Here is a 26,118-nt window from a genome sequence, read left to right as displayed (position 1 = left end):
AATGGTATGCTTGAATAGTCCAGAACTCAGAACTTCACAATCATACATAATCATAGATAACAGTATACAAGTCCTATGATGACACTTTTGATCATATGTAAATCGGAAGCGTCGGATTCAATCCTAGCCAGTCGACACCCTCAACAAACTCCTTGTCATCGATCAAGAAATCCTGGGGTGACATGTCAGCGCCAATCTCCCATAGAACATCTGGGACCCACCAGAGGGCACTCGACCAATGAACCTCTGACCTGAGAAAGGCGTTCCTTGATGCGTTGCAGCTGTATTCCTGGTACAACGTGACCAGTCTTAACCTTTGGCAAATAGTTCTGCATAGTAACCGTCAGACATGTTCTGATGAAACTCATAGGCATCATCGCTTGCCTCGTACGCAGACCAGGAACGAACAAGGTTGGTGGGCACAGGGTGGAAGACCTCCGTGAAAATCTCGCGATTTACTCTTGCTGTATGATTCCATAGTTCCAGGGTACTGTCTGCAAGCGGATCCGCTACGGCAGTGTCTTCCCGCATCCCGATCTCGTTGTCGTTGGGCTCTGGTGCACATCGCATGAACGAGGTCACCTTCTCAGTGGAATGCAAGACGTTCTGAGGCTCGATAAGGCCAAGGTGCTCTGTGTGTGTATATAAGTTAACTGACATTCGAGGAGGTCTCGTGTGATTCTCACCTCGGAAGAGCTTGCGACGTAGAGTAGTAGCAAAGCGTGCGGCCATGTATGGATGTCCGTCCATCGTCGAGCGTACCATGTCACCGTCTTCGACAACAAGCGCGATTTCAGAATCGCCATCTCCCTAGAAGTCGAGGGTTGTCAGATTACCTGCTCAATAGTAGTCGACTTACCTTTTGACTTCTGTCATTCAAATTCGCAGAACCCAACTAGCCCCGATCATCAATAATAAAAATACAGGCCAATCTGGAAGTACTTACGATGACGCGTCTATCATCCACGATCATAACCTTCGAGTGAATATAGAGAAGCTCCGATACGTATCTTTTCGATGAAATTAGCTGTATGCACAAGTGACATGCAACAATAGACATACGCATCCCGTTCCTCTGCCTCAGAACCATACCAAATCTCATCACTCAAGCGTGTTCGGTCCAGCAGTCTGTGCTGCGATACGGTATCGGATACATCTTCGTCGCCTCGGATATCATCTGAACCTTTCTCGAACGTCCTGACAATGTTCACCGCGTCATCGTATGAGGTTGGCAGAGACACCTTCACCGGCTTCATGTTGGTCTCGCTCAAAACCATGCCTTCCTGCGCAGGCTGAGGTACTTTGATAAACATTTCCTTCGGAGCGTCGCCCGTAGTGGTGCGGGGACCTTCCCATTGACGCGCAAGAGCGACCTGGGCTTCGTAGAATGAGACCCCCGAGTTTGCCTCCATTTGGGATATCAACGTTTCTGTTAGGCCGCGTTGAGAATAGACCTGCAGTGTCATCAAAGAGGTATCTTACTCTGCGGAGCATTGATCCTGTCATAGGAACGTAAGTGGTAGAAACGAATGTAGTCCATCCTAATACCCGATAAAACGATTATTAACAAAAATAATAATAACCGTCGCAACGACCATAACTTACGGCTCAAAACCAGCTTTTCGGATCTCTTCATATATACTATGACCGCCACGATTCATCGTACGGTACTGTGCTGCCATGATAATCTTCAGAGCACTATCATTCTTGACATCTCCGGCGAATCCAGGGAGCTCGGGTATGACCACGATCACCTAGTTTTATCCCTCAAAGGTCAGGCAAATAGCAAAAAAAGATATCACAGACCTTGAACTTTCGATCATCCTTGGCTGCTTTAATGATCCGCTCGACAATTGCCTTTGCTATTTGGTTCTTCACAGGGCCTTCTTCGCGTGTGTTAGAGATGCTAAATATAGCGAAGGGGATCAGATCACAGGGCCGTGCACATTGCTCCCGTACTCACAAGAATTGGTTTTCTTTAGATCAATCACAAACGTAAATATTTCATTGGGATAAACCAGTAGGCATCAGAACTTACCAATATAGATGAAATGATTAGCCTCGTTGATCAATTGAATGTCTGTACCGAAGTTTCAGAGAAAGCATGCGGCTTGTGCATGGGGAGGACGTACAAGCATTTTGAATGCTGTGTTCGGTAAGCACACCGTGGCTCCAGTCGCAGACACTCCGCACAGCCTGCACGCGGCAAACTCCGTGCGGGGGAGGAGTATAAGGCGGCTCGACTTTGTCATCTTCTTCGAGGTGGAAGCGTTGTCTGAAACGACGACCCATCTGATGCCATTTCTCACGATGGGGATGGCCTGTGAATGATTAGTATCAAATAGGGTTACGAGCAACCATCCACGTACGGACGACAGCTTCGTTTGGAGAAAGCGCCACGTTATGAGGAAGTGCAAGCCAGTCAAATCGGCTGTGAAGTGAGTGGTAAGATTGGATATTTCGTTTGAAATTACTGGACTTACTCGTCATTACGGTACTTTGAGAACGTGGTATTGACATCAGACTTGGAGCGTCTATCAGACCATTTGACGACGTACCTTCCTACGTTTCACCTCGTTCCATCTCTCAATGAAATGCTGAGAAAGATCTAAACAAACAGAACCACATATCGTCATATGAACCTAATATATTAAGTAAGGGTCACACAATGTGGTATAGGAGCTGAAAACGACTTGAAACTTACGTCATGCCATGGCATTCTGGGTGTTTCCATGATCGAGACAGCATTGCTAACATAATTGTCAACATTCTGAAAGTCAAGGACACGCGCGTTGTTATAATCCTGTCCAGGAAAGAGAGTGCGTGACCAATCTGTCGGGTGTACATCTGCAAGAGGGTGGTTGTGTGTATCCCAGCGACCAAAGCAAATGTCAAGTCCTCCAACACATCCACGGTGGTTGTCGACAACCACAAGCTGTTAGAAATAAGTATGAGGATCACAGTAAACTGAAGGTAATGTGCATACCTTCTCGTGATGAGACCAGAATTCTACAGTATCTGGCGACTAAGGTTATGCATGTGCGTTGTCGATCACGACTTGTTCCCACCTTTACTTCCAATGTGGTCAGGGTGTCGCATGCAAGCGATATTGGGATGTAAGGCCTCTAACGCGGCCTGCATGACTTGGAATAAATATCCTCAAGAGTAAACGCGAAAAGAAAAATGCAGACCTTTGTGTGCTTCGAGTTCATGGACATGGTTTGAGTGACCTGAATTGTGCGCAAGCGCTTAATAAGGATTGAACGACTCTCGATAAAACGGTACCTCTTTATAGACGATAACATATATTCTTACTCCTTGTCGAGCCTTACGTTGAAGCAATCGGTCGAGTCTCCACTCCGGATGATCTGCGGGTGGTCGTCTGGGCACGAAACACCTTCAGCTATTCAGGCGCAAAAACCGTCAATCAAATACTAACCGAAGGTATAACTCGGGTGTGAGCCACCAGTCCTGTGACAGCGCATCGGTCTCGAGCTAGCAATGGCAATAGTTTTGAAGATACATACCAATATAAAGATGCACTCTTTTGCACCGTCGAGTATCTCAGACAATGCATACATATAGTCATGACCATCAATGTGCCTGAAAGGTATTTGAACATCTGAATTGGCTATATGGATGTAAACGTACCATTTAATGGCATTCTCTAATCTCTGATCCGCGAAGCTATCGAAACGATGACTGGCATTGATCTGGGCTCGAATCTCATCGTCTAGTTTCTCCTCTGGCTTGTCGTGACGTCCTGGTCAGCCAAATAAGATACTGTTGAAGTCAAATGCTGTGCATATCGTGCTCACTGTCAGGATTGATGATTCCTGGGGTGATAAAATGATCATGAGGGTTGGGCCTCAGGAGTAATTTCAACGTACCAATGATCTGATCTCTTGTCCTTTCAATGCCCTCTGGGAGTCGCTCTGCGTAGTCTAAGACCTTGCCAAGGAAAGACATGATAGAAACCGTTCAAGCTCAAGTTAGTGAATTGTTGTAACACCTTTCACTATCGGATAAGTATAAAGGCAACCTTATATACGGCCATGGCACCGTGCGAATATTTACTGCGCCCAGCGCTGGACAGGACAGCCATATGGATTGACACAAGATATGGTGAGTGACTTCCACTGACAGGAAAAATAACGCGCATATTTGATCCTTCCTTCTCGGCATATTGAACCCGAAAGACACGGGTTTGTCTATGTTCAGGGCGTGCTGAGCAGATGCTGAAACGCCATTACTACATTTTTTCCGCTGTCACTGGCAGGAGGCAATTGAAGCAAACGCAGCGCAGCGCGCTAGTGTCCATGAAGGCAGGGAACGTTACATATGCCGCACTATAGAAGATTTGATCTATCCCTTTCCAAGCCAGCCTTCGTCACCTGTTGGCACAGCATTAATCAATAATTGGTAAAGCATTCCGCAGGCCTCCGACCGACCAAGTCATCCAACTCGAGCCTCAATGCTGAAAAGCTCTTCATTCTCAATTCCTGTCCAAGATGTTGCAAGAACTGCGGGTACTACAGTGAAGAATATGCAGCTGGGCCGTACTAGTAAGCTCGGAGATGTACTAGTCTGCCGAATGCGCGTTAGCTCACGAAAAGGATGCCCCGGCCCGGCCTTGACTTAACTGAGTAGAAGCCCTAGGCCATCGTTCTGGCACTCCACGACACGCTCGAGCCTTTCCTAGATCGTCAGACTGTCTAGATCTGGGATATAGCTATCATGTGGCATCTTCAAACTTCAAGCTTTCAAGTCTAAGATGGAAAGAGAATTTCTGTATTTGCATACCGCTACAAGTTAAGACGCGATGCCCTTGGGAGATATTAATAATATTGTAGTGGTATGGGGGAATGTAAGTATAGCACGAATAGCCGATCGGCAGCCTGCGTTTAACCGTTAGATGTGTTGATTACAATGTTTTTCCTCCTCCTGGATCCTCCTCTCTCCGCCTATCCATGTCCTCCACCTCCATCATCTTCCAGTCACGCGGAAGTCCATAAGTTGTTTGTGAGTAAGACCTTCCTGGTGCCCGAAGATATCGATTAAAGCATTGTGGCATCGTTTTACCTAGCAAACACCGCGAAATGATAGTTGCCGCAGGGAGCTCGATTTTCGAGGAGTAGCCTGCAATGCATACAAACGCTTAAATCAAGACATCCAGGGTTATTAATGATATATGATGCCCGAGGCTTGACTTACCCAACAGAATAGCAAACCGTGGATACCAGTAGTCCTACATGATTAATGTGCTTTTCGACCGTTTCATCCAATCTACAACTTATCGTGATGAATGCTTCCGTACGGTCACAATTGGACTCGCTGTGTCATCGACTGCCAATCATACCACCGTTCATGACGTCAGGATCCAACTCTTTCACTGGAGCCCGCATAACAATATATTTTTTCTGGCCAAATATTGTGGCAGATGCCAACCACTCTCGTTCTGCGGCGGATTCTGTAAGGAGCATAGCCGAATGCAGGTTTGCGTTGTTACTATTACATACTATAGCAGGGTGTACGAGAAGGCAATGTGCGGGGATGAACGTTAACGTTTTGTGCGCACCAAATCTGCAATCGCCGGTTGTCCTCGTACATTACGATGCGGCACTCTCAGCAGGTCATTGAATATAGATTGGTGATAGTGATCACTAATCTCTATTGAATGGCTTGTTGTCCACAAGCCCTGGTGGTTGCGCGAACTTACGACCAAGTACAAGTAATGGCCAGATCTCAATCGGACCACCGTGCCTTGACCGGTTCGGAAACTGTAACGGCCGGAAGAAGATCAGTGGCGTCCTGCATCATGTTATGGCCCTCATCAATCATTGATGGCATCTGCAACGCAAGGAGCGGCATGAGGACCGGATATGCATACCCGAAAGACAATATGCCACAACTTCTTGGCATTATGTACTACCACAGCTCATGCACGTACTTGCCTTCTATGTAGGAGATCTCGTTCGGCGTCGTGTCTCGTTTACAACGAGGCTGCTCCGCGATGAGGTATCGAATTTCGAATTCTAGCCCATGCGGATGTGGATAAATTGGGTGTCGAAGGGTCTGTGTAGGTAACTTGACAACGACATTTGAAAACAAGTAGCACCTTTATGAGGCTTTAAGAGTTGACCCGATCGATTCAGGCGGGGTCAGTTCCGTTTTTGCCACTGCGCTCGAGAGTTGCACGCGTCGAGAAGTACTGGGGAATGGAAGCAAGAAGGAAGTCAGCGAACTGATGCTTGGATGAGACTGACGAATCACGAAACAATATTATGCCTTTCTGCTCAAGCGGTCATAAGAATCAGAAGATCGTGCCAGAGCGGTGGAAACGTACATAAATGGTATCGGCCGAAGCACAGTGAGCAAATCCAAGAGTTGAAATTTGTTCACTAATATGAGCTTCAGCATACCTCTGTCACGACCAACGACGATGCTGTTACGCTTTCTCCTGCGCCTCAGGACAACATGCGGAAGCCATGACGACATACATGATCGCCACAGCAGTCGTGTCTGAGCCGGAGTAATCCATAGGCTATTTCTTCGTGCGAGACTTGTGAGGATTGGTTCTCAAGAAGGTACCGAGCAAACGAAGGACAGGCTTTGCCGCTTGCCTACAAACAACTGGGAGTCAACGCCCCAGGCCGCATGAGCATCTGGAAGTACTTGAACATTTTGTGGATGACGATGATCTCGGGTGTGGCGTGGACTTTCCATGTGACACGCAGGATGACAAAGGCGACATGTCTTGTGTCGAATGCGTTAAAGTGGTTATAGAAGATGTCGCGAAGTGCCACACACCGATTTGCAGCTGCTTGATGTCATTTATGGTTGTCAAGGATGTCAAGGACGACATCACGGGTGGCGTCCGTCTGGATGGGCGCATATGAGTCTACAACCTTCCCCCAAAGACCCAGATGAGTGTGCACTGCCCTGGATGAAACGACTTCAGCAAAACAACTTGCCAAGTCTCCAGAAATGCTCTCCTGCGGGTGCAAGGGTCATGCGCAGCCCACAAGAGAAGATTTCTCCTGCTGCAACCATGCGAGGGCGGTTCGCTGGCAGACAACCTCCTTTCTCTTCGATTCCTGCGCAAGTGAGTATGAAAGCACGTGGTAACCAGTATTAGAACTGTCTTACCTGGTGTCTGCCAGTGATGACCATGACCTTGCCATGTCCGACCCGAAGCAAGATGATGGGCCCGTAGGAGTTGATACATTCAGCAAACTGTTGAGATTGCTGTAATACGTTTACTGTTAGGGTCCACATAGACCCAAAGAGTGCTCTATTCATGTTCTCACTCGATTCTTGGTAAAGGATTCCCGAATAGACAATATCCGGGAGGTCCTGGAAGAAGAGGGAAGCGTAACCTTGATGTATTTTAGTGTTGCCTACCAGAACGAGGGCAACCAATGCTCCCAGAACCTTGAGCCCAAATTGTCGAAAAAAACCTAAGGGCCATTAAGTACTTTCCTATTGTGAGTCTGACCCGGTCATAGACGAACCAGGCTACGGCCGTCTCCCTCTTGCATACAATGTCTTCACCGGTGATTGTCGACTCTTGATAAGTTGATATGCAACGTTAACTTTCAAATTGGTCTCGGATGCCGACCGAATTCCAACGATGCCAATTAGCAAACATACACAAACGCAAACGACAAGAACTGGTCTTGCAAAGGTGTTTGCTCGCAACCACTCCCTACATCAAACTAGTCCACCCCTCTCTTTCGTAGTATACCTATATTTTATCATCGCTGGTCGATGTTCAACTTCGATACGGAGCACTTCAAACTTAACTCCAACTTGGAGAACCCACCGATTCTGAGGCTGCCTTCCGAAATTCTTGATCATTGCTGGAGTTATCTCAGACGACGGGATTTGTTCCAAGTGTCCCGCGTGTCCCGCGTATTCTGGTACACCTCGAGATCTAGGATATTTCAGTCGCTCAATGTCACCCTGCCATCTCCGGCGGTTCCCCCCTTGAACCAGGACCTTGTCCGCCGTTCAACGAACAAAGCTCCTAAGATGCTCGAGTGTGCTGCTACCCGAATCACAAGTTTCTATTCAGATCCAAGTGCTGGTGAACTCTGGGACATGGTTCAGGACTGGACGGTTTCGACTGCACCGGCGATCAGGAACAGCATGTTCTTCTTTGCGCGCTCGCAGGAGAAGAACCTGGCCTCGAGATCGGTCGATGCCATCTTTCCGTTTCTGACGTGCAGTCGTAATCTTCGCTCTCTTGAACTTGTCCGCATGAATCTTGGAAGGCAACAATGGATTATCATCGAATGCCTGCCTGCTCTGGACACCCTCAGACTCATCTCATGCCTCTTCCCGCCTTCATCTCATTTGGAGCGCCCGCTGAAGCTAAAGGAACTTGCAATCGCTGGAGACAACTTCGGTCCTCGTTCAATCGAAGAACGCTTGGTTTCTGTGCTCTGTAACCCAACCTATCTACAAAAACTTACTCTTATCGACTTCCTTATCACCCATACTGTACTAGCGGTTCTTTCGTCCATGGCGCCCTTTCCCCACCTCACATATCTAAGCATATTTGTTACATCCCCGAGCCGCGACCATTTCTTCAGATTCCTTGCAGCAATACCTGCCCTAGCAACATTGAGGATTTTCCCCTGGTCTGCAAACATTACGCCCCCGCACCCGTTGCCACCCCTGTCTTCCCTTCGGTCTTACGACGGCTATCCAAACCTGCTTTCATACATCGTGCCTGGGCGACCGGTCGATTGTGTTTGCCTCGTGCTCATGATGGTCACTACGGATGACGATCAACCAGATTATGCTATCCATACCGAGCTGGTCTCGACCGTGCGCGACATCTCACGTTCCACAGTTCCAGTCAGGAAACTAGCAATCGAGTACTTTCTGCCCACTTTAGATAACCTCGCCGCCATCGCGAAGCATCTTCCGGATCTTCATCGCCTGGACTTAGGTCTTATCTCAGGGCCCCCACCGCTCACACCCGTCAGTGTGATATTTGCCTTCATACTGTGTGGTTTCGTTCATGCGTCGCTATCTCCACAGGAAGAAATTATTACCCTTTCCGAGTCAAGTTCTGAGTTCGGCCTCGACTATACTGGTGAACCACTTGATACTGTGGACACCATGCAGGTACGTCGAATCGCAAATAAGGCCATGCTCCAACGAAAATCCTTCTAGGGTCTTCTGAGTTGGCTGGGGGACGGTCGTGCCCCACTTCCGCCCAAGCTGGTGACACTTCGGCTATCACATAGTTTGATGGGAAACGAGGACATACAGTGTGCGGAAGGTGTCAAGCAACGGAAACTTATTCGTTGCTTGCATGGTAGGTATCCAACACTGCGCGAGGTCGAGATGGGAGGATGCCGTTGGTGGAGAGAGGGTGTGTATTGGTCGCGAGAGATTCTTGAATTTGAAGAAACATAGATCGTGCCTCACGGTATAGGGTCACATGTGTTTCGGGGTTCACACCAGTGGGATACAAATAACGCTATAAACATACATCTATTACCACTCCCGACAAATTATCCTGGAGAATGAGTAGACTTGGAACTACCTCCATTGCAATAAGCACGTAAATATGAGAATTTCCACCATGTCCACCACTGTGACTCGGAGGTAATCGGAAGCAGTGTATCCCAGACTCCGTCCTCCAAAGTTTCCCATCCTTCAGAATCTTTCTGAACTCAATATCCGAACCACATGATGCTATCAATCCCTGCGTCAGCAGGTTGGGTCTATTCATATCATATCAGGCTAGGCCTCGCGTGCACGATAGGCGTGTGTCCATGGGACACCAATTTGAATAGCCAGCCGTTCATTCACCACATAAACCCACTGTTTTTCCAGCTGTCCCAAGTGACCCTCTATCATTCGTCGCAATGCCTTGGGAGTCGATCAAGCTGAATTCTGGTGGGTGTTTGTTTCGTCGCCTCAGAACCGGCGTTGACAAGGCGGCCCATATGTCAGGATATTACATTCCAAGTATCGGATTCGGTACTTGGACGCTAGGTAATGGCCAAGGACCTGTCGACCAAGTTGAACAAGCTCTGGAAAATGGGTACAACCATATCGGCGAGTCCAGGCACCTCACAGCTGCAGCTTATGTTAATGTCGATCCTATCTCATAGACACTGCGCAATCCTACAGGAACGAAGGAGAGACCGGCGTCGCTTTGAAAGAAAGCGGACTTTCTCGTTCAGATGTCTTTGTGACAACCAAGTACTCTGGTACAAACGGTCTTGACATTCCAACTTCTATCAAGAACAGTGTCAACAGCGTATGTTCTGTCCTAGCTTGGAGTCAGTGCTCTCATGACTAAGTTACTGCTAAATAGCTTGGGGTATCGTATGTTGACCTTTATCTGGTCCATTCCCCGCGCCTGGCAGTACCTGACATCCCAACATGTTGGGCGCAAATGGAAAAGGTCAAGGAGGACGGACTTGCTAAGTGAATGATTTACGAGATAGTACCATATGACGTTCTGACTTGCGACTATAGGAGCATCGGTATCAGCAACTTTGGCGTCCAAGACATGGAGATTTTGTTAGCATCTGCGAAAGTCAAGCCTGCGGTCAACCAGGTGTGTAGCATCGAATTTGTCCAAGACTTTTCCTCATAACTGGACATAGATTCTCCTTCATCCATACGTCTATCAACGACAGAAACCCATCCTTGAATATGCTGCGGAGAATGGAATCATCATCGAGGCCTACAGCGCGTTGATGTTAGTTATCTTCAGGCACCCTGATATATTGTTTGTGTTGATTGCCATCCCTAGCCCCATTACAAAGTTACCCGGCGGTCCTTTGGACAAACCGTTGAATGACATCGCAGCGAAGTTCGGTGCAACGCCTGAACAAGTCCTTCTGGCGTGGACTAAAGCCAAGGGGGCCGTCGTCGTTACGTGAGTCTATATGTGGTATCTTAGAGTTTCCCATTGACATAAGCCTATCTAGCACAAGTTCAAAGAAGACGCGTCTGCAAGGCTACCTCGCGGCAGGTGATATAGGTGGGTTCAGCTGGTTCAACTGTTTTAGATGGTTCTGAAACAATCTGCTTTAGATTTGTCTCCGGAGGATATTGCTGCCATTGACGCTGCAGGCGCTTTGGGCGAGAAAAAAGTAAACATGAAGACTGTATTGAAAAGGGTTGTTGTAGGAGCGATCGCTTGCACCGCAGTCTTTGGTGCATGCAACTTCTTCGGCATTAGCATGATGTAAAGTGATTGTTAGCCTTTGATAAATGCTCAAATGTCTCTAGTACTTGTTCATCATTCCGCCAATCCAGAAAAAAATACTGCATGCTGCATGACTAGTCAAATCAAACCATTTTCAGAAGTTTCCCATCCTCATGTCTGAACCACGCTTGTTCATAATCATTTATTCCAGGTGAACAAACCCCATGATCTAGCAATCTATGTCAGAGCATGCTGGGTCTATTCATATCGCTAGGACTCATGTGCATGATAAGCATGTGCCCATTGGATGCCAAAATGAATATCAATCAACTGTTCGTTCACCCACATAAACCCATCCTCTTTTCCGAGTCCCTCAAAGTAATCCTCTATCTTGCCTCTATCATTTGTCGCAATGCCTTGGGAGCCGATCAAGCTGAATTCTGGTCGGTGTTTCTTTCATCACCTCCGAACCAGTACTGACTAGGGGACCAATATGTCAGGATACTATATGCCAAGTATCGCATTCGGTACTTGGAAGACAGGTAATGGCCAAGGACCTGTCGACCAGGTTAAACAAGCTCTGGGGAACGGATACAACCACGTTGGTGAGCCCTCGATCCCTAGGTGTCTCCGAGCGACAACTTTTGACGACACCAATTCTACCGTGCAGACACAGCGCAGGCCTACAAGAATGAAGAAGAAACCGGTATTGCTTTGAAAGAGACCGAACTTTCTCGTTCAGATGTCTTTGTGACAACCAAGTACTCTGGTACAAACGGTCTTGACATCCCGACTTCCATCAAGAACAGTTTGAGCAACGTATGTTTTGTTTTAGCTTGGAGCCAGTGCTTTTATGACATTTACGGTCACATAGCTTGGGTTATCGGATGTTGACCTCTATCTGGTCCACGCCCCACGCCTGGCAGTACCTGATATCCCCACATGTTGGGCGCAAATGGAAAAGGTCAAGGATGACGGACTCGCTAAGTGAATGACTTGCGAAGTGGAGCTGCATGACAATCTGACTTGTGATCGCAGGAGCATTGGTATCAGCAACTTTGGCGTCAAAGACATGGAGACTTTGGTAGCATCTGCGCGAATTAAACCTGCGGTCAATCAGGTGCGCAACATCGAATGGTCCAGAGCTGAATTGAACTTTAGTGAAAATTTGGCATAGATTCTCCTTCATCCATATGTCTATGAGCGACAAAAACCTATCCTTGAGTATGCCGCGGAGAATGGAATCATCATCGAGGCCTACAGCGCGCTGATGTTAGTTGATTTCAGACTCCCTAACACATGCGTTCGTGCTGATTATCACCCCTAGCCCCATCACAAAGTCACCTGGTGGTCCTTTGGACAAACCATTGAACGAAATCGCCGCAAAGTTCGGTGCAACGACCGAACAGATCCTTATGGCGTGGACCAAAGCCAAGGGGGCCGTCGTCGTCACGTGAGTTTACATGTAGTATCTTGCAAGTTTCTCATTGACGGTGTTCCGTTTAGCTCAAGTTCAAAGAGGACGCGCCTGCAAGGTTACATCGCGGCAGGTGATATAAGTGAGTCTCGCTGGATCAAGTGCTTGAAGTAGTTCTAACCGATATGCTATAGCTTTGTCTCCGGAGGATATTGCTGCCATCGACGCTGCGGGTGCTTTGGGCGAGGAAAAGTAAATGTAGAGACCATGTTGAGAAGGGTTGTCCTACAGTGTCTGATGCATGTAAATTCTTCGGTACCTGCATGATGCACAGTTGTCCTTGGCGTTTGGCAAGTGGTCAAATGTCGCAAGTGCTGGCTCATCTTCAAGTTGTACTTCTAAGTCAGCAAAAATGTCTCATTGGGCTGCGGAACGACTCAAATAGAACCATTTCTCACGTGGAGCTAAGTGAGAATAGATCATGTGAGTAATGTCTGCATTATGTTTTCATCAATGGGGACAAGGCTTGTCCCAGTACCTTCTCATAGGCGACAAAGTGACTTGGAGAAATATCCTGCAAGGTTAGTCGAGACGAGAACACGTTAATAATGCCTTGGGACTTGATCCCCTTGAACTCCGGTGCGTTCAACGATACATAGAGACACGCTCACATAAAGTTACTCGATGTTTGAGCAGGATATAGCATTCCGAGCCTCGCATATGGGACTGGAACGCTGGGAAGTGGCCAGTGGCCAATAGATCAGCTCACACAGGCCTTTGATACAGGATTCTATCATATTGGTGAGCACAACCGAAACTGACCGTCGCATCCCTTCCAATAGCAAGCAGATACCGCTCAGCTTTACGGAAATGAGGCCGAGGTTGGCATCACCATCGGCCAACTTGGGCTAGAGCGTTCCGACGTATTCATCACAACAAAGTTCTCTGGCTCCAATGGACTCGATATTGCGACTTCAATTCGAAACAGTTTGGAATACGTGCGTAGCAGTCATGTATTGTATGCGCGGGAAGACGTCGATTAACGATCACAGTTGAACACTTCTTACGTCGATCTGTACCTCATTCATAACCCGGATCTAGCTGTGCCAGACATACCAAGTGTTTGGTCTCAAATGGAGAAAGTCCAAGAAGCAGGTCTCGCCAGGTAGTTATCTGTGCTTGCGATTCATTGCATTCGGAAGCTGACACCGACCGCAGGAGCATTGGCGTGAGCAACTTCAATGAGAAGCAGCTGGAGATTCTGCTGTCGTCCGCAAAGATCAAGCCAGCCGCTAATCAAGTAAGTAAATGGACCGATTACGAGCAGTTACCGAAATTCAAGGCGCGGCCGCTCCATTATGTAGATTTACCTGCATCCCTACAATTACCAGCAACAGTCTCCCACTTTGGAGTACGCCGCTAAATACGATATCGTGATCGAGGCATACGGTGCTTTAACGTGCGATGGTTTCCGAGATTATGCGAAAGTCTAATCATGATATTTGAAGGCCTGTCACAAGCGAGCCAGGAGGTCCAGTGGACGCCCCTTTGAACGAGATCGCTACGAGGCTGAGAGCTACTACTGACCAGGTGCTCCTTGCATGGATTAAGGCAAAAGGTGTAGTCGCGGTGACGTGTGTCTTTATGAATCGGTTGAAGGGTGACGTTGTTGACGTTGAAACCCGGCAGTACCAGCTCTAAAAAAGCGCGTCTTCTAAGTTACCTCTCCGCTGGAAATCTTGGCGAGTTACTTTATTGAAAATGACAGACCATGTTGCAGGTCTGATGCATTACGACAGAACTATCTGCAGAGGACGTCAAGAGAATTGATATTGCGGGCGGTATCGGAGAGAAAGGAATCACGGTCAGACATGGGCTGCGTAAACTCGGGGTGGGCGTTTTGTTTGGGATTCTGATCTTGGTTGCCTGCAGCTATTTCAAAGGTCGAGGCAAGCGAAGCAACGTTGTAGAGGTGCTGGAGAGAAATAGGTCATTATAGGCTACGTACTTGATGAAACACCACACATGCAAGATTACTCTCACCAGTATATATTTATATCTTTCTCCTAGGTCGCCTTCGGATCCCACCTCTGCAATAAATATCGCGATCGCGATTGTATGAACCCTCAAGCTTCAAGGGTCCAAGTGTTTTGTAGACACCGTTCAAGGGTACGGAAATGAGGGTGAGGTGAATATTGCTCTTCACAGAGGCAACAAACTAGTGCACTATTCTCCACATTCCTACTGCGATCAAAAACAGCCCCTCGGTGCCGGACATCCTGACGTGGGCAGAATTGGTGAAAGTGGTGAAGGAATACTTGACTGTTAAAGCATATTACGACAAACCTTATTTGCTATTTTAGCTTCAGGCCAGTGGAAACTCATTATGAGCTCGATCTGAACGTGAATTTCGTCAAAAGGTAGCTAGCCTTGCCAGGACTGTCATGGACTGCCGCACCCCAGCGCAATGTGCTGCACGTAATAAGTACTTGCCAGTAGCGTTCAAATTAAAGTTATGTAACCTTGAGTAGCGAGTAGCGAACAATTGAAGCAGCGAATTGGTTGATTCGGATTCGGAATTTCGGAAATGGCTCTTCTGGCCCTGACCGAAGTCACATATCTAGCGCACATGTACTACTATATGGTCTTCTCGCAACAAGAAGAGACATCCTCAATGCAACCTCAATGTCAACACGCACAATTTGAATTACCCATGTAATTTTCCTTCAGCAGACACTGCACGCAACAAAGTCCGCCGCTGATCATCTTTCCTGGTGACTAGTATTTTTCCTTCTCTCCACAGGCGCCTTCTTAGTCATTTTCCACTACTCACAAGTCGGTGACTTTTTGAGAGCACTTGTACTTGGTCACGGTCGCGAGTCATTATGCTACAATGATCGATCGAGCCTGGTGCTGGAAAGGCCTTTGATCCAGCACTCTTGAAAGCACGTTTTGCCTCATTTTTTTTACACAGGCGCCTTTCAGAATCTCTACATATTGTGTTGCCCATGCGCTTGCATGCATGTTGTGGTGGCCTCGGTGAGCAAAATTATACCACTTCTATCTTACGCGACCCTAACTTATGTTGCCAGCATGTTTAGAGTGCCCTAGCTGCGGCCTCTGCGTAATGGGATCAGCCTTTATCTGTAACCTAGTCTCAAGCGACCTGAGCACTGTGGTTATGGTTCTGTGAGCTCAACTGTCTTGAAATGGACAAGACTTTCATACATGTCGTATCCACAATGTGAGCTTTTATTTTATAGAACACTGCGTGTGTATATATCATTCTAGCGATCGAGGATGTCAACGAAGATTACCCGCGATCCTTGCGTTCTCCTCGCGGCTGCTCTGCTCTCGCTTCCGCGATTGTATCAGATCCTGGTAGGACCATCTCACATGCTGCCGAAGTATATATACATCCAACACTGGTATATCGTTCTTGGTCATTCCACCCATGGCTACGACAACCCCCACTAGATCATCTAGTACCTCACCCGCTGAATCTCGTCCTACGTCGCTTGCGCGCCCAAGCATGAACAATGGCGAACCATGGCACGATGTTCTACCAGAAAATACTATTTTGTGCCTCTGCTATAAGGCGTTGTGCTTGATCGCTGTATCAAAGTCGTCGGTTGATCACTGGCGTTACCTCATAGAGCGTCCGATAAAGAAAGAATGGATAGCACACAAGGAAATGGTGGTAAATCGGTTTGAAAACATGAACATAACGGTAAGTATAGGCGCTATGCTCCTTCTGTAATTGAAACTTGTTTACAGGCGGGTCTGGTAAATTTTTGAAAAGCTGCTCGAGGAACGTGGCTGACTTGACTGAATAGGTGTTGACTACAACTGCTGTTTTTGTATCTACTACACCTCGTAAGTCATTTTTATCTTGTTGGAAGCCTACAAAATCCTAATCTGCCGGTTATTCTTAGCATTTAACCCTCTTATGCCCTATGCAAGTGTGAGCACCTTTTGTTTATCTTCCGCTCGCAATTGGAAACTCATAAGTTCTTCAAGCATGGTACATTTTCTCTTCTTGAGACTTCGTTATGTTGAAGTGTGCATAGGATCGTATATCCTTCAACTGTGCTCGTTTGTAGCTTCGTTGATCAGTTTGATGATTGGTACTTCTGTCCTCATCATCTATGACACTTGCTATGCGAATGAGCGGGTATTGAAAGTGCGTCTTTTACCTTCATACCCCTTTCAGAATTGAGTAACAGGAATTGCTAGTCGTTAATGGATTCTCGCTCGCGTCGCATATGTTGCCTTATACTGATGGCGTATCCGTCCCTGGCTCTGGCAGTTTCGACCTTGGCTTTGATGACAGGTAAATTTGTATGCACGTCCCAGTTTCGAGTTGTTAATATCAACACCCTTCTAGCCTTCTTTATAGCTGGTTTCACATCCGACAAACTCTTCGTAAAAATTATGACTGCAACAACCTATGTAGCACTGCTTTTCCTCGGCGTACTCGCAGTATATGTATTCAGCGACCGTATAAAGGAGTACGTGATCTTACATGTCACTGGCTAGAAATTAATCTGGGTGCTGTGCTATCAGGATTGCTTCACACGAAGAAGAAAATAATCATACCACAGATATCCGTGATAGCGGGATTTCTCAAGAGCACGTGCCTCCCATTCAAATCTTGCTTGATTCGAAAACTAATTTGAGTGTTAATGATCACAGAAAACCAGGGCATTCGGGCAACCGTCAGGTCTAGGGGGAGGGTTACGCCATTGGCTGGTGGTATGGATGGATATGTTGCCGTCGATGTCTTATTTGTTAAGATGTTTGTGTTGCTTTGAACTAGTGCTTTGCATTGTTTTATGTACTCGGCAAGTGTTATATCAGGAGTAGTGCTGGAAAGAATGCATGTGTGGTACGAGTGAAACCCTAAGATTAGCCTCAAGTGTATCTATTCATATCCTCCTCTTCTCACCCAGTGGGTGGAGGCTGCGCCTTTGCGATTCAGTCGTCTCACATACAGCCTCTTCGTTGGCAACCATCCTACCCAAGCCTGATAAGAGACGGTATTGCAACTATGACTTGGGATCTTGTCACGCTGAATTCCGGTAAGTTCAAATGAGGTGGAATAATTCCTTGTTCACTCAATGCCATCAGGTTACGTTATGCCGAGCATTGCTTATGGTACATGGACCCTTGGGAACGGGCAGGGTCCCATCGACCAGATCGCGCAAGCTTTCGACACGCAATACTACCACATTGGCAAGCATCACCGAGCATTGCAGTTGTATGAAGGTCTGAGAATCTTGTAGACACCGCTCAGGGGTACAGAAATGAGGGTGAAGTGGGCATCGCTCTTCATGAAAGCGGTCTGTCGCGCGGAGATGTATTCATAACGACTAAATACTCTGGCTTCGACGGGCTGGATATTCCGACTGCGATCAGAAACAGCGTCAACAACGTGAGTGACTCAGCACGACCGGTCAGTCTAGATGCTAATGAGACCAGATCGGAACGCCTTACGTAGACCTATACCTGATTCATAACCCACGCCTCGCGGTACCGGACATCCCAACAGCGTGGGCAGAAATGGAGAAGGTGGCGGAGGATGGACTGGCAAAGTACGTTACAACAACCTTATTTGCTATTTCGGCTCACCGCTGATGAACACAGGAGTATTGGTGTGAGTAACTTTGGTGTGCAAGATTTGGAAATTCTGTTGGCGTCTGCGAAAATCAAACCTGCTGTAAACCAGGTAAGAGAACAACACGATGCAATTTAATCGCAGGGTTCTGACCTTCGAGAAAGATCCTTCTCCATCCCTATGTTTACTTGCAACAGGCGCCTATAGTGGAGTATGCCGCTGAACATGACATTGTCATTGAGGCGTACAGCGCCCTCCGGTGGGAAATTTGTATTGCATCGCGCACACGCGACTGATGCGAGGATGCAGACCACTCACCAAGGAACCCAGTGGCCCGTTAGACGCTCCACTGAACGAGATCGCCACTCGACTTGGGGCAACTACAGATCAAGTGCTTCTCGCTTGGACAAAGGCTAAAGGCGCCGTTATCGTCACGTAGGTTTCACTTGAGTCGTTTTCCAATGTCGATCATCAAATCTTAATGCCCTTCTAGAACCAGCTCCAAGAAAACACGTTTAGAAGGCTATCAAGATGCAGGCGATATTGGTGAGTGCCATCTTGAGGAATGATTTGGTATGTCAGTGACTTTACATGTTTCCATGACAGAGCTTTCAAAAGAGGACATTGCTGCAATTGATGCTGCTGGAGCATTGGGCGAAAAGCGGATCACCGTTAGAATAGGGCTGCGGAAGTTTGGTGTTGGAGTTCTAGTTGGAGTTGCGGTGTTGGGCCTTTGCAGTTATTTTAGAATTAAGATTGATAAATCGTCGTAGGATATATTATTATGTTCGATCGCTCGTTAGGACATTTTAACACAGACCTGGTCCTGCCAATGAGTCGAGCACTGAAAGGCTGACAGATGATTGTGAGCTCGATGATCTGAACATACATTTCATCAAAAGATACATAGGCGCTTTCCAGGGGTTTCCAGGTTGACATGGACTGCCATGGCCACACTCTGTGATGTACGACACACTTACTTGCATGATGCGTGTGCGTGTGGTCATGGAGTCGGCACCGTAAAGTTTGCATGCAACCTTCAATGAACATTGAATATTGAATATTGAATGTCCGAATTCGGAATAGTTGTTGATCCAGAGTGGCTATGTAGTGTATCAAATTGCCGCAGTAGCGCATCTTGCCAGCAACCACTATGTCTCTGATTTCCAGCCAGCCCAATACAAGCACTATGGACGTGTATGGTCCTCTTACAACTCACGAGAAGAGAAGTCTTACATGTCAACACAACGACCACAATCTAAATTATCCATGTGAATGCCCTTCAGCATCACATCGTGCCTGCCACAAATCGAGGCTGCGACGTATTATCCTTCCTATAGCGCTTTCCCTTCTCTCCATAGGCGCCTTTCTGATCATTTCCCACTGCTCGGAGATTGGTGATCTGTTAGAAGCACTCGGACTTAATCACGAACATGTCAGTGGCGTTTTGGGCAAGCGCCAAACCACTAGTACGGGTAGTAGCTTCACGAACAAAAAATGTAGGACAACAATGTCTTCGCTCATTGTTCTTTCTGACACTCACTTCAGTGTACCTAATTGTTATTTTCGTCGGCCTTGTCCTCGTCCTGCTAGCCGCCGTAATGCTCAGTTTCTGGTGCTGCAAAGGTCGGCTCGAAGTTTGAACACTCTTCAAAGCGCTTATTGCATCATGTTTATTACATAGGCTCCTTTGAGAATCCCCTGTGTTGCCCGTGCTACTTGTGTGCATGTTGTGGTGGGCTCGGTAAGCAGAACTATTTCACTTCCATTGCAACAACCCTGACTTGTGTTACCAGCATGTTTGGAGTGCATTGGCTGTGGCCTCTGCGCAGCTGGTATCGATGAAGCGCTATGATTAGACGCCACCCTACCCTCTCCAGCGATATGAAATCTGGACTTTGTGGTTGTGATCCTGCAGGCTTATGATGGACAAGTTAATGTTCTGCGTATACTTCCATACTTCTCGTATCTTATTATGGGCGAGCTTCCATTCAAGGAACAATGTATCTGACGTTCTAGCGACTGAGGCCGCTAATGAAGATTGCTTCGTGTACTCTCTTGCTCTGCTCGCAGCTGAGTTCCTTCCGCGTGTATCAGTTCCTGGTGGAACCGCTTATATGCTAGTGCTGTATAAATATGCATGCAACACTATGGTGCACTATTCTCAGCATCTACCCATATCTAGTACGAGTCTGATGACAACCACCCCTCTCACCTCATCGTACTACGATAATTCCTGGTGTGCTCCGCCAAAACATGTTTTCTTTCGTGGCTGCTACAAGTTGTTGTGTATGATTGCTATATCGAGGTCGTCAGTCGAACACTGGGAAGAGCTCAGACAAATTTCGATAAGATCCAGGCAGGATCTGGAAGTACACCAACGGAGTTCGACAGAAGAGCAATGGGAGAAGCATAAAAAAATGGTGATAGCTCGATTTCAAAACATGAACATCACAGTAAGCACAGTATTGGTGGTATGCTCTTTCCGTTATTGAAACTTATTTGCAGGCGGGTCTGGTAATCAAACTATGAAAAGCTGCTCTAAAATCGTCCTGACTTCATTTCACAGGTTTTGACGTCAAGTACTGTTTTCATATCTACCAATCCTCGCAAGTCATTTTTTGTTCTGTAGGAAAACTGCGAAAAAGCTAATCTACCTGTTTTTCTCAGCAATTCAACTTCTTGTGCCCTACGCAAATGTAAGCATTTCTCCTTATCGTGCTCGTATGTCGAAACTGACAAGTTCTTCAGTATGGTAGAGTTCCTCTTCTGACCACTTTGTTGTGCTAACGTGTGTCCAGTGTCGTATACTCTCGAAGTTTTCTCTTTTGTAGCTGCATTGATCAGTCTGATCGTTGGTACTTCTGTCGTCATCATCTATGACCCTTGCTATGCACACGCGGACATATTGGAAGTGCGTCATTTGCCTGCCTTCATACGCCTTTAGGTTTGAGTAATAGCAACTACCAGTCGTTCAAGGAATCCCGCTTGCGCCTTATATGCTGCCTTATGCTGATGGCGTTTCCTTCACTGGCTCTGGTAGCCTCGACACTGGCTTTAATGGCAGGTTTGTGTATCCACATTCCGATTTCGAATCACCTTTCTCAATGCCTGTTCAGCCGTATTTATTGCAGGCATCACATCCGACAAAGTTTTCATGAAAGTCATGTCTGCAGTAACCTGTGTAATAATTTATATCCTGCTTATGGTCGCATTCTACGTATTCAACACTCCTCTAAAAAAGTATGTGCCCTTTTATATCACCTAACAGCCAGAAATTTATCTGGATGCTATTAGGGTTGCCCATTACAATACCGATGCCACTGACATGCCAGAGCAGGAAGCCTGAGGCACTGGCAAGCTACCAATCTAGAAGGAGGATCGCCTCATTAGCTAGCGATATAGACGGACATGTTCCTGTTGATGGCTCATTTGTGATATTACCGGTGCCTCGCATTGTCTACTCCTGGATGAGAGAGAAATCCATACACTTTGCAGTGCGCGGGGACAGTTGGTTCAACTTGTTTCCAGTAACTACGACACGGTATTTTGTTGATCGCGAACCACCCATTTCTATCACTCTTATCATAATGGGTTGATAGTTCCCCTTCGCTACAATAGTCACATCACTAGAGTCTAGTGAAGTGAATCTACAATATTAATGCCGGCCCACTATGTCGCCAGTCTTGACATAGCCTGAGCCCACGGTGGTCATAGGCTATATTGATGTTGCCATAATCACCACATGCTTATCACTCCATTTACTGGTGTGGACGACGCAAGTTACTGATGAAGTTATCCTATTGAACGCCCGGAAAATACAGAGCCTTGCCAGTGTGCATTTGAACTTAAAACTCTGGTTGAAGGTTACGGACAGCGATAAACAAATAAATCAATAATGGCCGTTTTGTGGCCTTTTCTTGCAGGTTTCAACTGACCTATATAGCCATCAATACTTGCTATGTAATTGGTGTTATGTGAGTCTTGATTGTAGTAGATGGGCCGCAAGTAATCCAATCTCCTCGGCACACATGACATCTACCCTCTGCTCACATCGTGTTGCATCACACTGCAGGAAGGCAGCAAGCAAACAGAAGAAGGTTAACGAGGAACAGGAAAAGTGAGATCGGCGAACGGAACAGGAACGTTCCCAAGCTACAAATATTTACTAAGACCAAGAAGCTGGAGGAGTTACGCGACATAGCCGCGGCCTTGCGATTACCTGAGACTGGACTCAAAGCCGAGGTGCTTCAGCAGATTCTGCAGCCCTTTGACGATGATCATGGCCCTGACCTCGAGAAAAATTAACGGTATGGGATTTATTCAGCCCTACCCATTCCAGCATTCTGCACCTCCACATATTTTGCACCCTCGTTTTGCGCCAGCGAGTCACGGTGATGCGGATTTTCTAGTTGACGACACAGTGCAGAGGAGTCGGGATGTGTATGTAGGGCATCAATTCTATTCAACAGCCTATCAGCAACACTAGTAAAATTATTACCGTCAGTATCAGATGAACTATGATACTGCTGTTTTTGAGCATGCACGCGTGCACGAAGGATGTGACAAAATTGTGCAGACCCCGAGTTTTATCGGGCTTGCTCTGATACCACAAGATTCTGAAAACTAGTGAAGATCAGAGCCATGTAGAGGAGATACGAATCTGTGATGAGTCATGAAAGTAACTTTATGTCAAATCCAATACTCATAATTCAGAGTGGGGTTCCCCTTGCCCTCCAAGTTCCGAGATCTCGAACTATCTCGATGAGCGCATGCTCGAGCTTTCCAGTGTTACTCGCCAGGCTATTGTCACTCACCTTAGATACCAACGCCTACACACTCACGAACTAGACCTTATGATGTCTATCCACGAAGATGAGACCAAGCTAACGCGAACGGAATTGGAGGCAGTTGATCTCCAAATCGGATCAATCCGAACCATGCTTCGCGAGGGGAGAGTGGTGGCGATAGGGAACAGGGGTATGAGTTCGACCCGAGTGACATGAACCCCGTAGGGCCAATGGTTCCTCTGAGGCTCTGACGATGAATCCATACGCATGTTTGCTTCTGGATCTGATGGTGATTAATTCAAGATGCCGCAGACTTCGGAAGAGTCCGACTGTGCTCAAAATACTAGTATGTACTCACCTTCAATCTCGGAGTCTCTGAATTCCCCATAATCACGCATCCAATGGCATGGTAAATCTATGGGGCCTGCCCTACTACTAGCTGCAGGACAACCTGAGTTCCTGGTATTATGATGTGGTTGAGGAGATAGAAAATATTTTGCTTGCATATTACGTGGAATGATTTTATGTAAACACACCATGGGTACACTTCCCTACTATACCTCACGGCAGAGTCGTCACCCCCACAAGTCGTCAGGTCACGCTTTTGTCACAGCAGGCCGCCGCTGCCGCTTTCAAAATCCGCTCGGCAATGCCTAAGAAATTCGACAGGTCAAAAATGATGATTATGATTGGTTGGTGCGATGTGGAATATAGTATGGGATGTGGTTGTAATTATAATGGCTGTATGGTGCAGGATATGCTACATGGGAATGAGAACTATGTGGTCCGTGATGATGGGGCAAATGAACGTGATGTAAAATGTGCTGAGATACTTGTATGTTGCTGCGAGTTGGATGTACAGGAGGATTGTAAGGTATTTCATGGCGTAGATCAGGACTATTTGAGTTAGAACTATTTGGATGTTCGCGAGTGTGGGATCACGCGACTCTCGTGATTTGCCTTTTGGGCGTCGAGCCGTGTCCGAATGGCGTCGGCTCACTGACAACTCGTCACAGCCAGTGGTAGTATCTGTTTAGAACTCCGCTACGGCAGCGCTCGGCTGACTGTCACCAGCGTGACTTTGACGGCTTTCAATGAACTTTACCATTTCTTAACAAAGTTTGGTCGTTCAACCTCGCAATGAAAGATGCATGATAGAAACATTGATTTAAGTTGTGAATTGTGTGTGGAAGTAAGAATTGAGTGAGATATCTAGGTCGTGACGACTTGTGGGGGTGACGACTCTGCCGTGAGGTATAGTACTATGCCCACGGCTGAGTCGTCACCCCCATAAGCATGTATCACTGTGATGCTATTGTGAACCTCCCGTAATCGAAGCCGGCAAAGAAAGTTACCGACGCCTCCCTGTTTTGCTCACACCTCGCGTGCTTTCGCGTGTCCCCCATGCTGTTGAAGTACTAATACATATACGTGTAACGTACATACTAATAACTCTCAACCATTCCACTCATGTCTACGACAGACGCCAATCTATCCTCAAATGCGCCACCTGTTCCTGGTGTTCCATCTCGAAGTTCTGAGTCGGATAAGACTCAGCCGTTATGGTATGATCCACCACGACATCCCTTTTGGTGTCTGTGCTTTAAGGCGTTGTGTTTGATCGCTATATCGAAGCCGTCGGTCGACCACTGGGATGACCTCATAAATGGTCGGAAAAGGGAGGAATGGGTAGAGCATAAGAAAATGGTGACAGATCGATTAGGAAACATGAACGTCACAGTAAGTATTGGTGGTATGTTCAGGCCTTCAGTCAATGAAACTTATTTGTAGGCGGGTCTGGTACGGATATTATGCAAGGCTTAAGGAACGTGGTTGAATTCATTGAATAGGTTTTGACCACAAGTGCTGTTTTTATATCTACTCAACCTCGTAAGTCATCTTTGTCTTGCATGAAGTCTACAAATTTCTAATCTATCGGTCATTCTTAGCATTTCAACCTCTTATGCCCTATGCAAGCGTATGCACCTGTTCTATTTCCCCGGAATTTGGAAGCTAACAATTTTTTCAGCATGGTGAACTTCCGGATCCTCTTCTTCAAACTTCGTTGGGTTGACATATGCCCAGGGTCGTATATCCTTCAAGTTTCATCTTTTGTAGCTGCGTTGATCAGTTTGATGACTGGAACTTCTGTCCTCATCATCTATGACACTTGTTATGGAAATGCAGATATGAAACGGATATTGAAAGTGTGTCATTTGCCATTCATACACACTTCATGCTCGAGTAATAACAACCACCAGTCGTTAAAGCGATCCCGCTTGCGCCTCGTATGCTCCCTTATACTGATGGCATATCCTTCCCTGGCTTTAGCAGTCTCAACAATGGCTTTACTGACAGGTTTGTGCGCACGTGCTGATTTGAAGTCGATAATCTCAAAAATACTTTCAGCTGTCTTTATAGCTGGTTTCACTTCCGACAAGCTCTTCGTGAAAATTCTGACTGCAGTGACATATTTAACATTGGTTTTTCTCGCTGTGCTCGCTGTATATGTATTCAGCGCTCCTTGGGTTGAGTACGTGCTGTTACATGTTGCTTACCAGACAAAAAATGACTTGGGTGCTATATCTCAGTAGCATGCACGATCCAGATCCTGCAGATAGTCATGATCGGCCAAGCTCTGAGCCAAAGGGTGATAGCGTGGTCTTTCACAGGTACGTGCCCCGTTGACCCTGTCTTCATTGAAACACAGATTTTAAGTACTGATGAATCGTCATGGTAGAGAAATCGAGTACTCTGGCAGCCGCATTAAGCCTCGGCGAAAGGAGCTCGTGTAGGGGATCACGCGACTTCCTGGTAATATGGAAGGAAGCTATTACTGTCAATGAGTCTCGCTGTTATGTTGCTTGTAATTTTGGTGCTCTTTTGAACTTGTACTTTGTCATTTCTCCTAGATCTGAGGCGCTAGCAGCTGCGTTCCTTGTTACTATATCACCACGTGCACATACGCATCACTTCATATACAGGCGACCTCCTTGTGAGCCGAGGCTCTGAGGATGATGAGATGCCAGTGCGAGGCGTCCTTGCCTAACCACTGGCACCGTCCCTAGAAGTCAAGAGTGACTGGCCATCTTGATTTCAGAAACTAACC

General features: G+C 46.9%; 10 protein-coding genes across 10 annotated transcripts; 9 read left to right on the top strand and 1 right to left on the bottom strand.

Annotated features, from left to right (window-relative positions):
- Window positions 1-91: 91 nt before the first annotated feature.
- On the bottom strand, window positions 92-3,969 carry HD556DRAFT_1234604 (uncharacterized protein; the record flags this gene model as incomplete). The annotated part of the gene is made up of 26 exons (XM_041297674.1): window positions 92-172; window positions 222-354; window positions 392-632; window positions 687-810; window positions 860-895; window positions 947-1,010; window positions 1,063-1,429; window positions 1,483-1,541; window positions 1,606-1,754; window positions 1,807-1,906; window positions 1,964-1,976; window positions 2,039-2,080; window positions 2,133-2,321; window positions 2,370-2,431; window positions 2,484-2,497; window positions 2,559-2,642; window positions 2,705-2,935; window positions 2,987-3,018; window positions 3,069-3,135; window positions 3,192-3,230; window positions 3,286-3,382; window positions 3,440-3,471; window positions 3,528-3,603; window positions 3,652-3,763; window positions 3,819-3,836; window positions 3,891-3,969. The coding sequence occupies 26 exons, from the start codon at window positions 3,967-3,969 to the stop codon at window positions 92-94; spliced, it is 2,541 nt and encodes an 846-aa protein (XP_041161963.1).
- A 3,364-nt stretch (window positions 3,970-7,333) lies between these two features.
- Window positions 7,334-9,614, top strand: HD556DRAFT_302825 (uncharacterized protein). The gene is made up of 3 exons (XM_041310205.1): window positions 7,334-8,991; window positions 9,052-9,138; window positions 9,187-9,614. The coding sequence occupies exons 1-3, from the start codon at window positions 7,771-7,773 to the stop codon at window positions 9,430-9,432; spliced, it is 1,554 nt and encodes a 517-aa protein (XP_041161962.1). The 5' UTR covers window positions 7,334-7,770; the 3' UTR covers window positions 9,433-9,614.
- Window position 9,615: 1 nt separating this feature from the next.
- HD556DRAFT_302644 (NADP-dependent oxidoreductase domain-containing protein) lies at window positions 9,616-11,453 on the top strand. Its single transcript, XM_041310204.1, has 9 exons — window positions 9,616-9,918; window positions 9,976-10,080; window positions 10,137-10,285; window positions 10,343-10,455; window positions 10,507-10,588; window positions 10,638-10,732; window positions 10,787-10,912; window positions 10,965-11,017; window positions 11,071-11,453. The coding sequence occupies exons 1-9, from the start codon at window positions 9,888-9,890 to the stop codon at window positions 11,226-11,228; spliced, it is 912 nt and encodes a 303-aa protein (XP_041161961.1). The 5' UTR covers window positions 9,616-9,887; the 3' UTR covers window positions 11,229-11,453.
- HD556DRAFT_302987 (Aldo/keto reductase) lies at window positions 11,399-13,002 on the top strand. Its single transcript, XM_041310207.1, has 9 exons — window positions 11,399-11,628; window positions 11,686-11,790; window positions 11,856-12,004; window positions 12,060-12,172; window positions 12,224-12,305; window positions 12,363-12,457; window positions 12,513-12,638; window positions 12,692-12,744; window positions 12,797-13,002. The coding sequence occupies exons 1-9, from the start codon at window positions 11,598-11,600 to the stop codon at window positions 12,856-12,858; spliced, it is 816 nt and encodes a 271-aa protein (XP_041161960.1). The 5' UTR covers window positions 11,399-11,597; the 3' UTR covers window positions 12,859-13,002.
- Window positions 13,003-13,017: 15 nt separating this feature from the next.
- On the top strand, window positions 13,018-14,808 carry HD556DRAFT_302881 (NADP-dependent oxidoreductase domain-containing protein). The gene is made up of 9 exons (XM_041310206.1): window positions 13,018-13,241; window positions 13,299-13,403; window positions 13,452-13,600; window positions 13,655-13,767; window positions 13,821-13,902; window positions 13,967-14,061; window positions 14,123-14,236; window positions 14,292-14,344; window positions 14,402-14,808. The coding sequence occupies exons 1-9, from the start codon at window positions 13,211-13,213 to the stop codon at window positions 14,599-14,601; spliced, it is 942 nt and encodes a 313-aa protein (XP_041161959.1). The 5' UTR covers window positions 13,018-13,210; the 3' UTR covers window positions 14,602-14,808.
- A 1,067-nt stretch (window positions 14,809-15,875) lies between these two features.
- Window positions 15,876-17,490, top strand: HD556DRAFT_302521 (uncharacterized protein). Its single transcript, XM_041310203.1, has 11 exons — window positions 15,876-16,030; window positions 16,080-16,332; window positions 16,380-16,388; window positions 16,439-16,478; window positions 16,538-16,566; window positions 16,623-16,626; window positions 16,673-16,785; window positions 16,839-16,935; window positions 16,990-17,113; window positions 17,169-17,234; window positions 17,298-17,490. The coding sequence occupies exons 2-11, from the start codon at window positions 16,135-16,137 to the stop codon at window positions 17,329-17,331; spliced, it is 714 nt and encodes a 237-aa protein (XP_041161958.1). The 5' UTR covers window positions 15,876-16,030; window positions 16,080-16,134; the 3' UTR covers window positions 17,332-17,490.
- Window positions 17,491-17,559: 69 nt separating this feature from the next.
- HD556DRAFT_1361547 (NADP-dependent oxidoreductase domain-containing protein) lies at window positions 17,560-19,256 on the top strand. The gene is made up of 8 exons (XM_041302645.1): window positions 17,560-17,683; window positions 17,733-17,837; window positions 17,888-18,036; window positions 18,084-18,196; window positions 18,249-18,330; window positions 18,384-18,478; window positions 18,529-18,654; window positions 18,713-19,256. Exons 1-8 carry the CDS (start codon window positions 17,653-17,655, stop codon window positions 18,786-18,788), a joined length of 777 nt encoding a protein of 258 aa, XP_041161957.1. The 5' UTR covers window positions 17,560-17,652; the 3' UTR covers window positions 18,789-19,256.
- A 93-nt stretch (window positions 19,257-19,349) lies between these two features.
- On the top strand, window positions 19,350-20,381 carry HD556DRAFT_1361543 (uncharacterized protein). Its single transcript, XM_041302644.1, has 4 exons — window positions 19,350-19,718; window positions 19,768-19,845; window positions 19,904-19,963; window positions 20,016-20,381. Exons 1-4 carry the CDS (start codon window positions 19,373-19,375, stop codon window positions 20,072-20,074), a joined length of 543 nt encoding a protein of 180 aa, XP_041161956.1. The 5' UTR covers window positions 19,350-19,372; the 3' UTR covers window positions 20,075-20,381.
- On the top strand, window positions 20,382-21,881 carry HD556DRAFT_1361541 (uncharacterized protein). Its single transcript, XM_041302643.1, is given in 9 exon segments — window positions 20,382-20,675; window positions 20,728-20,736; window positions 20,789-20,828; window positions 20,890-20,917; window positions 20,933-20,937; window positions 21,021-21,133; window positions 21,190-21,286; window positions 21,339-21,462; window positions 21,517-21,881. The coding sequence occupies 9 exon segments, from the start codon at window positions 20,415-20,417 to the stop codon at window positions 21,566-21,568; spliced, it is 729 nt and encodes a 242-aa protein (XP_041161955.1). The 5' UTR covers window positions 20,382-20,414; the 3' UTR covers window positions 21,569-21,881.
- Window positions 21,882-24,479: 2,598 nt separating this feature from the next.
- On the top strand, window positions 24,480-25,804 carry HD556DRAFT_1441740 (uncharacterized protein; the record flags this gene model as incomplete). The annotated part of the gene is made up of 10 exons (XM_041306341.1): window positions 24,480-24,749; window positions 24,801-24,809; window positions 24,860-24,899; window positions 24,959-24,987; window positions 25,039-25,078; window positions 25,128-25,216; window positions 25,271-25,367; window positions 25,419-25,542; window positions 25,604-25,681; window positions 25,750-25,804. 10 exons carry the CDS (start codon window positions 24,480-24,482, stop codon window positions 25,802-25,804), a joined length of 831 nt encoding a protein of 276 aa, XP_041161954.1.
- Between the last annotated feature and the right edge of the window lie 314 nt (window positions 25,805-26,118).

The sequence above is a fragment of the Suillus plorans genome, assembly GCF_016647745.1.
Source record: "Suillus plorans strain S12 chromosome Unknown HD556scaffold_19, whole genome shotgun sequence".
NCBI lineage: Eukaryota > Fungi > Basidiomycota > Agaricomycetes > Boletales > Suillaceae > Suillus > Suillus plorans.
Note: the sequence above shows the minus strand (reverse complement) of the source record. Positions and strands in the feature narration are given on the sequence as shown.

Bases quoted from the DNA above. Each gene is read 5' to 3' on its own strand.
- HD556DRAFT_302825 (XM_041310205.1), top strand. From the start codon at position 7,771: ATGTTCAACTTCGATACGGAGCACTTCAAACTTAACTCCAACTTGGAG. The intron at 8,992-9,051 runs GTCAGTGTGATA...CTATCTCCACAG, and splicing joins GGCCCCCACCGCTCACACCC to GAAGAAATTATTACCCTTTC. The intron at 9,139-9,186 runs GTACGTCGAATC...AAATCCTTCTAG, and splicing joins ATACTGTGGACACCATGCAG to GGTCTTCTGAGTTGGCTGGG.
- HD556DRAFT_1361543 (XM_041302644.1), top strand. From the start codon at position 19,373: ATGTCTCTGATTTCCAGCCAGCCCAATACAAGCACTATGGACGTGTAT. The intron at 19,719-19,767 runs GTAGGACAACAA...CACTCACTTCAG, and splicing joins TAGCTTCACGAACAAAAAAT to TGTACCTAATTGTTATTTTC. The intron at 19,964-20,015 runs GTAAGCAGAACT...TTGTGTTACCAG, and splicing joins TGCATGTTGTGGTGGGCTCG to CATGTTTGGAGTGCATTGGC.
- HD556DRAFT_302987 (XM_041310207.1), top strand. From the start codon at position 11,598: ATGCCTTGGGAGCCGATCAAGCTGAATTCTG. The intron at 11,629-11,685 runs GTCGGTGTTTCT...CCAATATGTCAG, and splicing joins GCCGATCAAGCTGAATTCTG to GATACTATATGCCAAGTATC. The intron at 12,745-12,796 runs GTGAGTCTCGCT...GATATGCTATAG, and splicing joins CATCGCGGCAGGTGATATAA to CTTTGTCTCCGGAGGATATT.
- HD556DRAFT_302521 (XM_041310203.1), top strand. From the start codon at position 16,135: ATGAACAATGGCGAACCATGGCACGATGTTCTACCAGAAAATACTATT. The intron at 16,479-16,537 runs GTAAGTCATTTT...GGTTATTCTTAG, and splicing joins TTTTGTATCTACTACACCTC to CATTTAACCCTCTTATGCCC. The intron at 17,114-17,168 runs GTACGTGATCTT...CTGTGCTATCAG, and splicing joins TTCAGCGACCGTATAAAGGA to GATTGCTTCACACGAAGAAG.
- HD556DRAFT_302881 (XM_041310206.1), top strand. From the start codon at position 13,211: ATGCCTTGGGACTTGATCCCCTTGAACTCCG. The intron at 13,768-13,820 runs GTAGTTATCTGT...CACCGACCGCAG, and splicing joins CAAGAAGCAGGTCTCGCCAG to GAGCATTGGCGTGAGCAACT. The intron at 13,903-13,966 runs GTAAGTAAATGG...TCCATTATGTAG, and splicing joins TCAAGCCAGCCGCTAATCAA to ATTTACCTGCATCCCTACAA.
- HD556DRAFT_1361547 (XM_041302645.1), top strand. From the start codon at position 17,653: ATGACTTGGGATCTTGTCACGCTGAATTCCG. The intron at 18,037-18,083 runs GTGAGTGACTCA...TAATGAGACCAG, and splicing joins TCAGAAACAGCGTCAACAAC to ATCGGAACGCCTTACGTAGA. The intron at 18,479-18,528 runs GTGGGAAATTTG...GCGAGGATGCAG, and splicing joins GAGGCGTACAGCGCCCTCCG to ACCACTCACCAAGGAACCCA.
- HD556DRAFT_302644 (XM_041310204.1), top strand. From the start codon at position 9,888: ATGCCTTGGGAGTCGATCAAGCTGAATTCTG. The intron at 9,919-9,975 runs GTGGGTGTTTGT...CCCATATGTCAG, and splicing joins GTCGATCAAGCTGAATTCTG to GATATTACATTCCAAGTATC. The intron at 10,286-10,342 runs GTATGTTCTGTC...ACTGCTAAATAG, and splicing joins TCAAGAACAGTGTCAACAGC to CTTGGGGTATCGTATGTTGA.
- HD556DRAFT_1361541 (XM_041302643.1), top strand. From the start codon at position 20,415: ATGACAACCACCCCTCTCACCTCATCGTACTACGATAATTCCTGGTGT. The intron at 20,829-20,889 runs GCAAGTCATTTT...TGTTTTTCTCAG, and splicing joins TTTCATATCTACCAATCCTC to CAATTCAACTTCTTGTGCCC. The intron at 21,463-21,516 runs GTATGTGCCCTT...GGATGCTATTAG, and splicing joins TTCAACACTCCTCTAAAAAA to GGTTGCCCATTACAATACCG.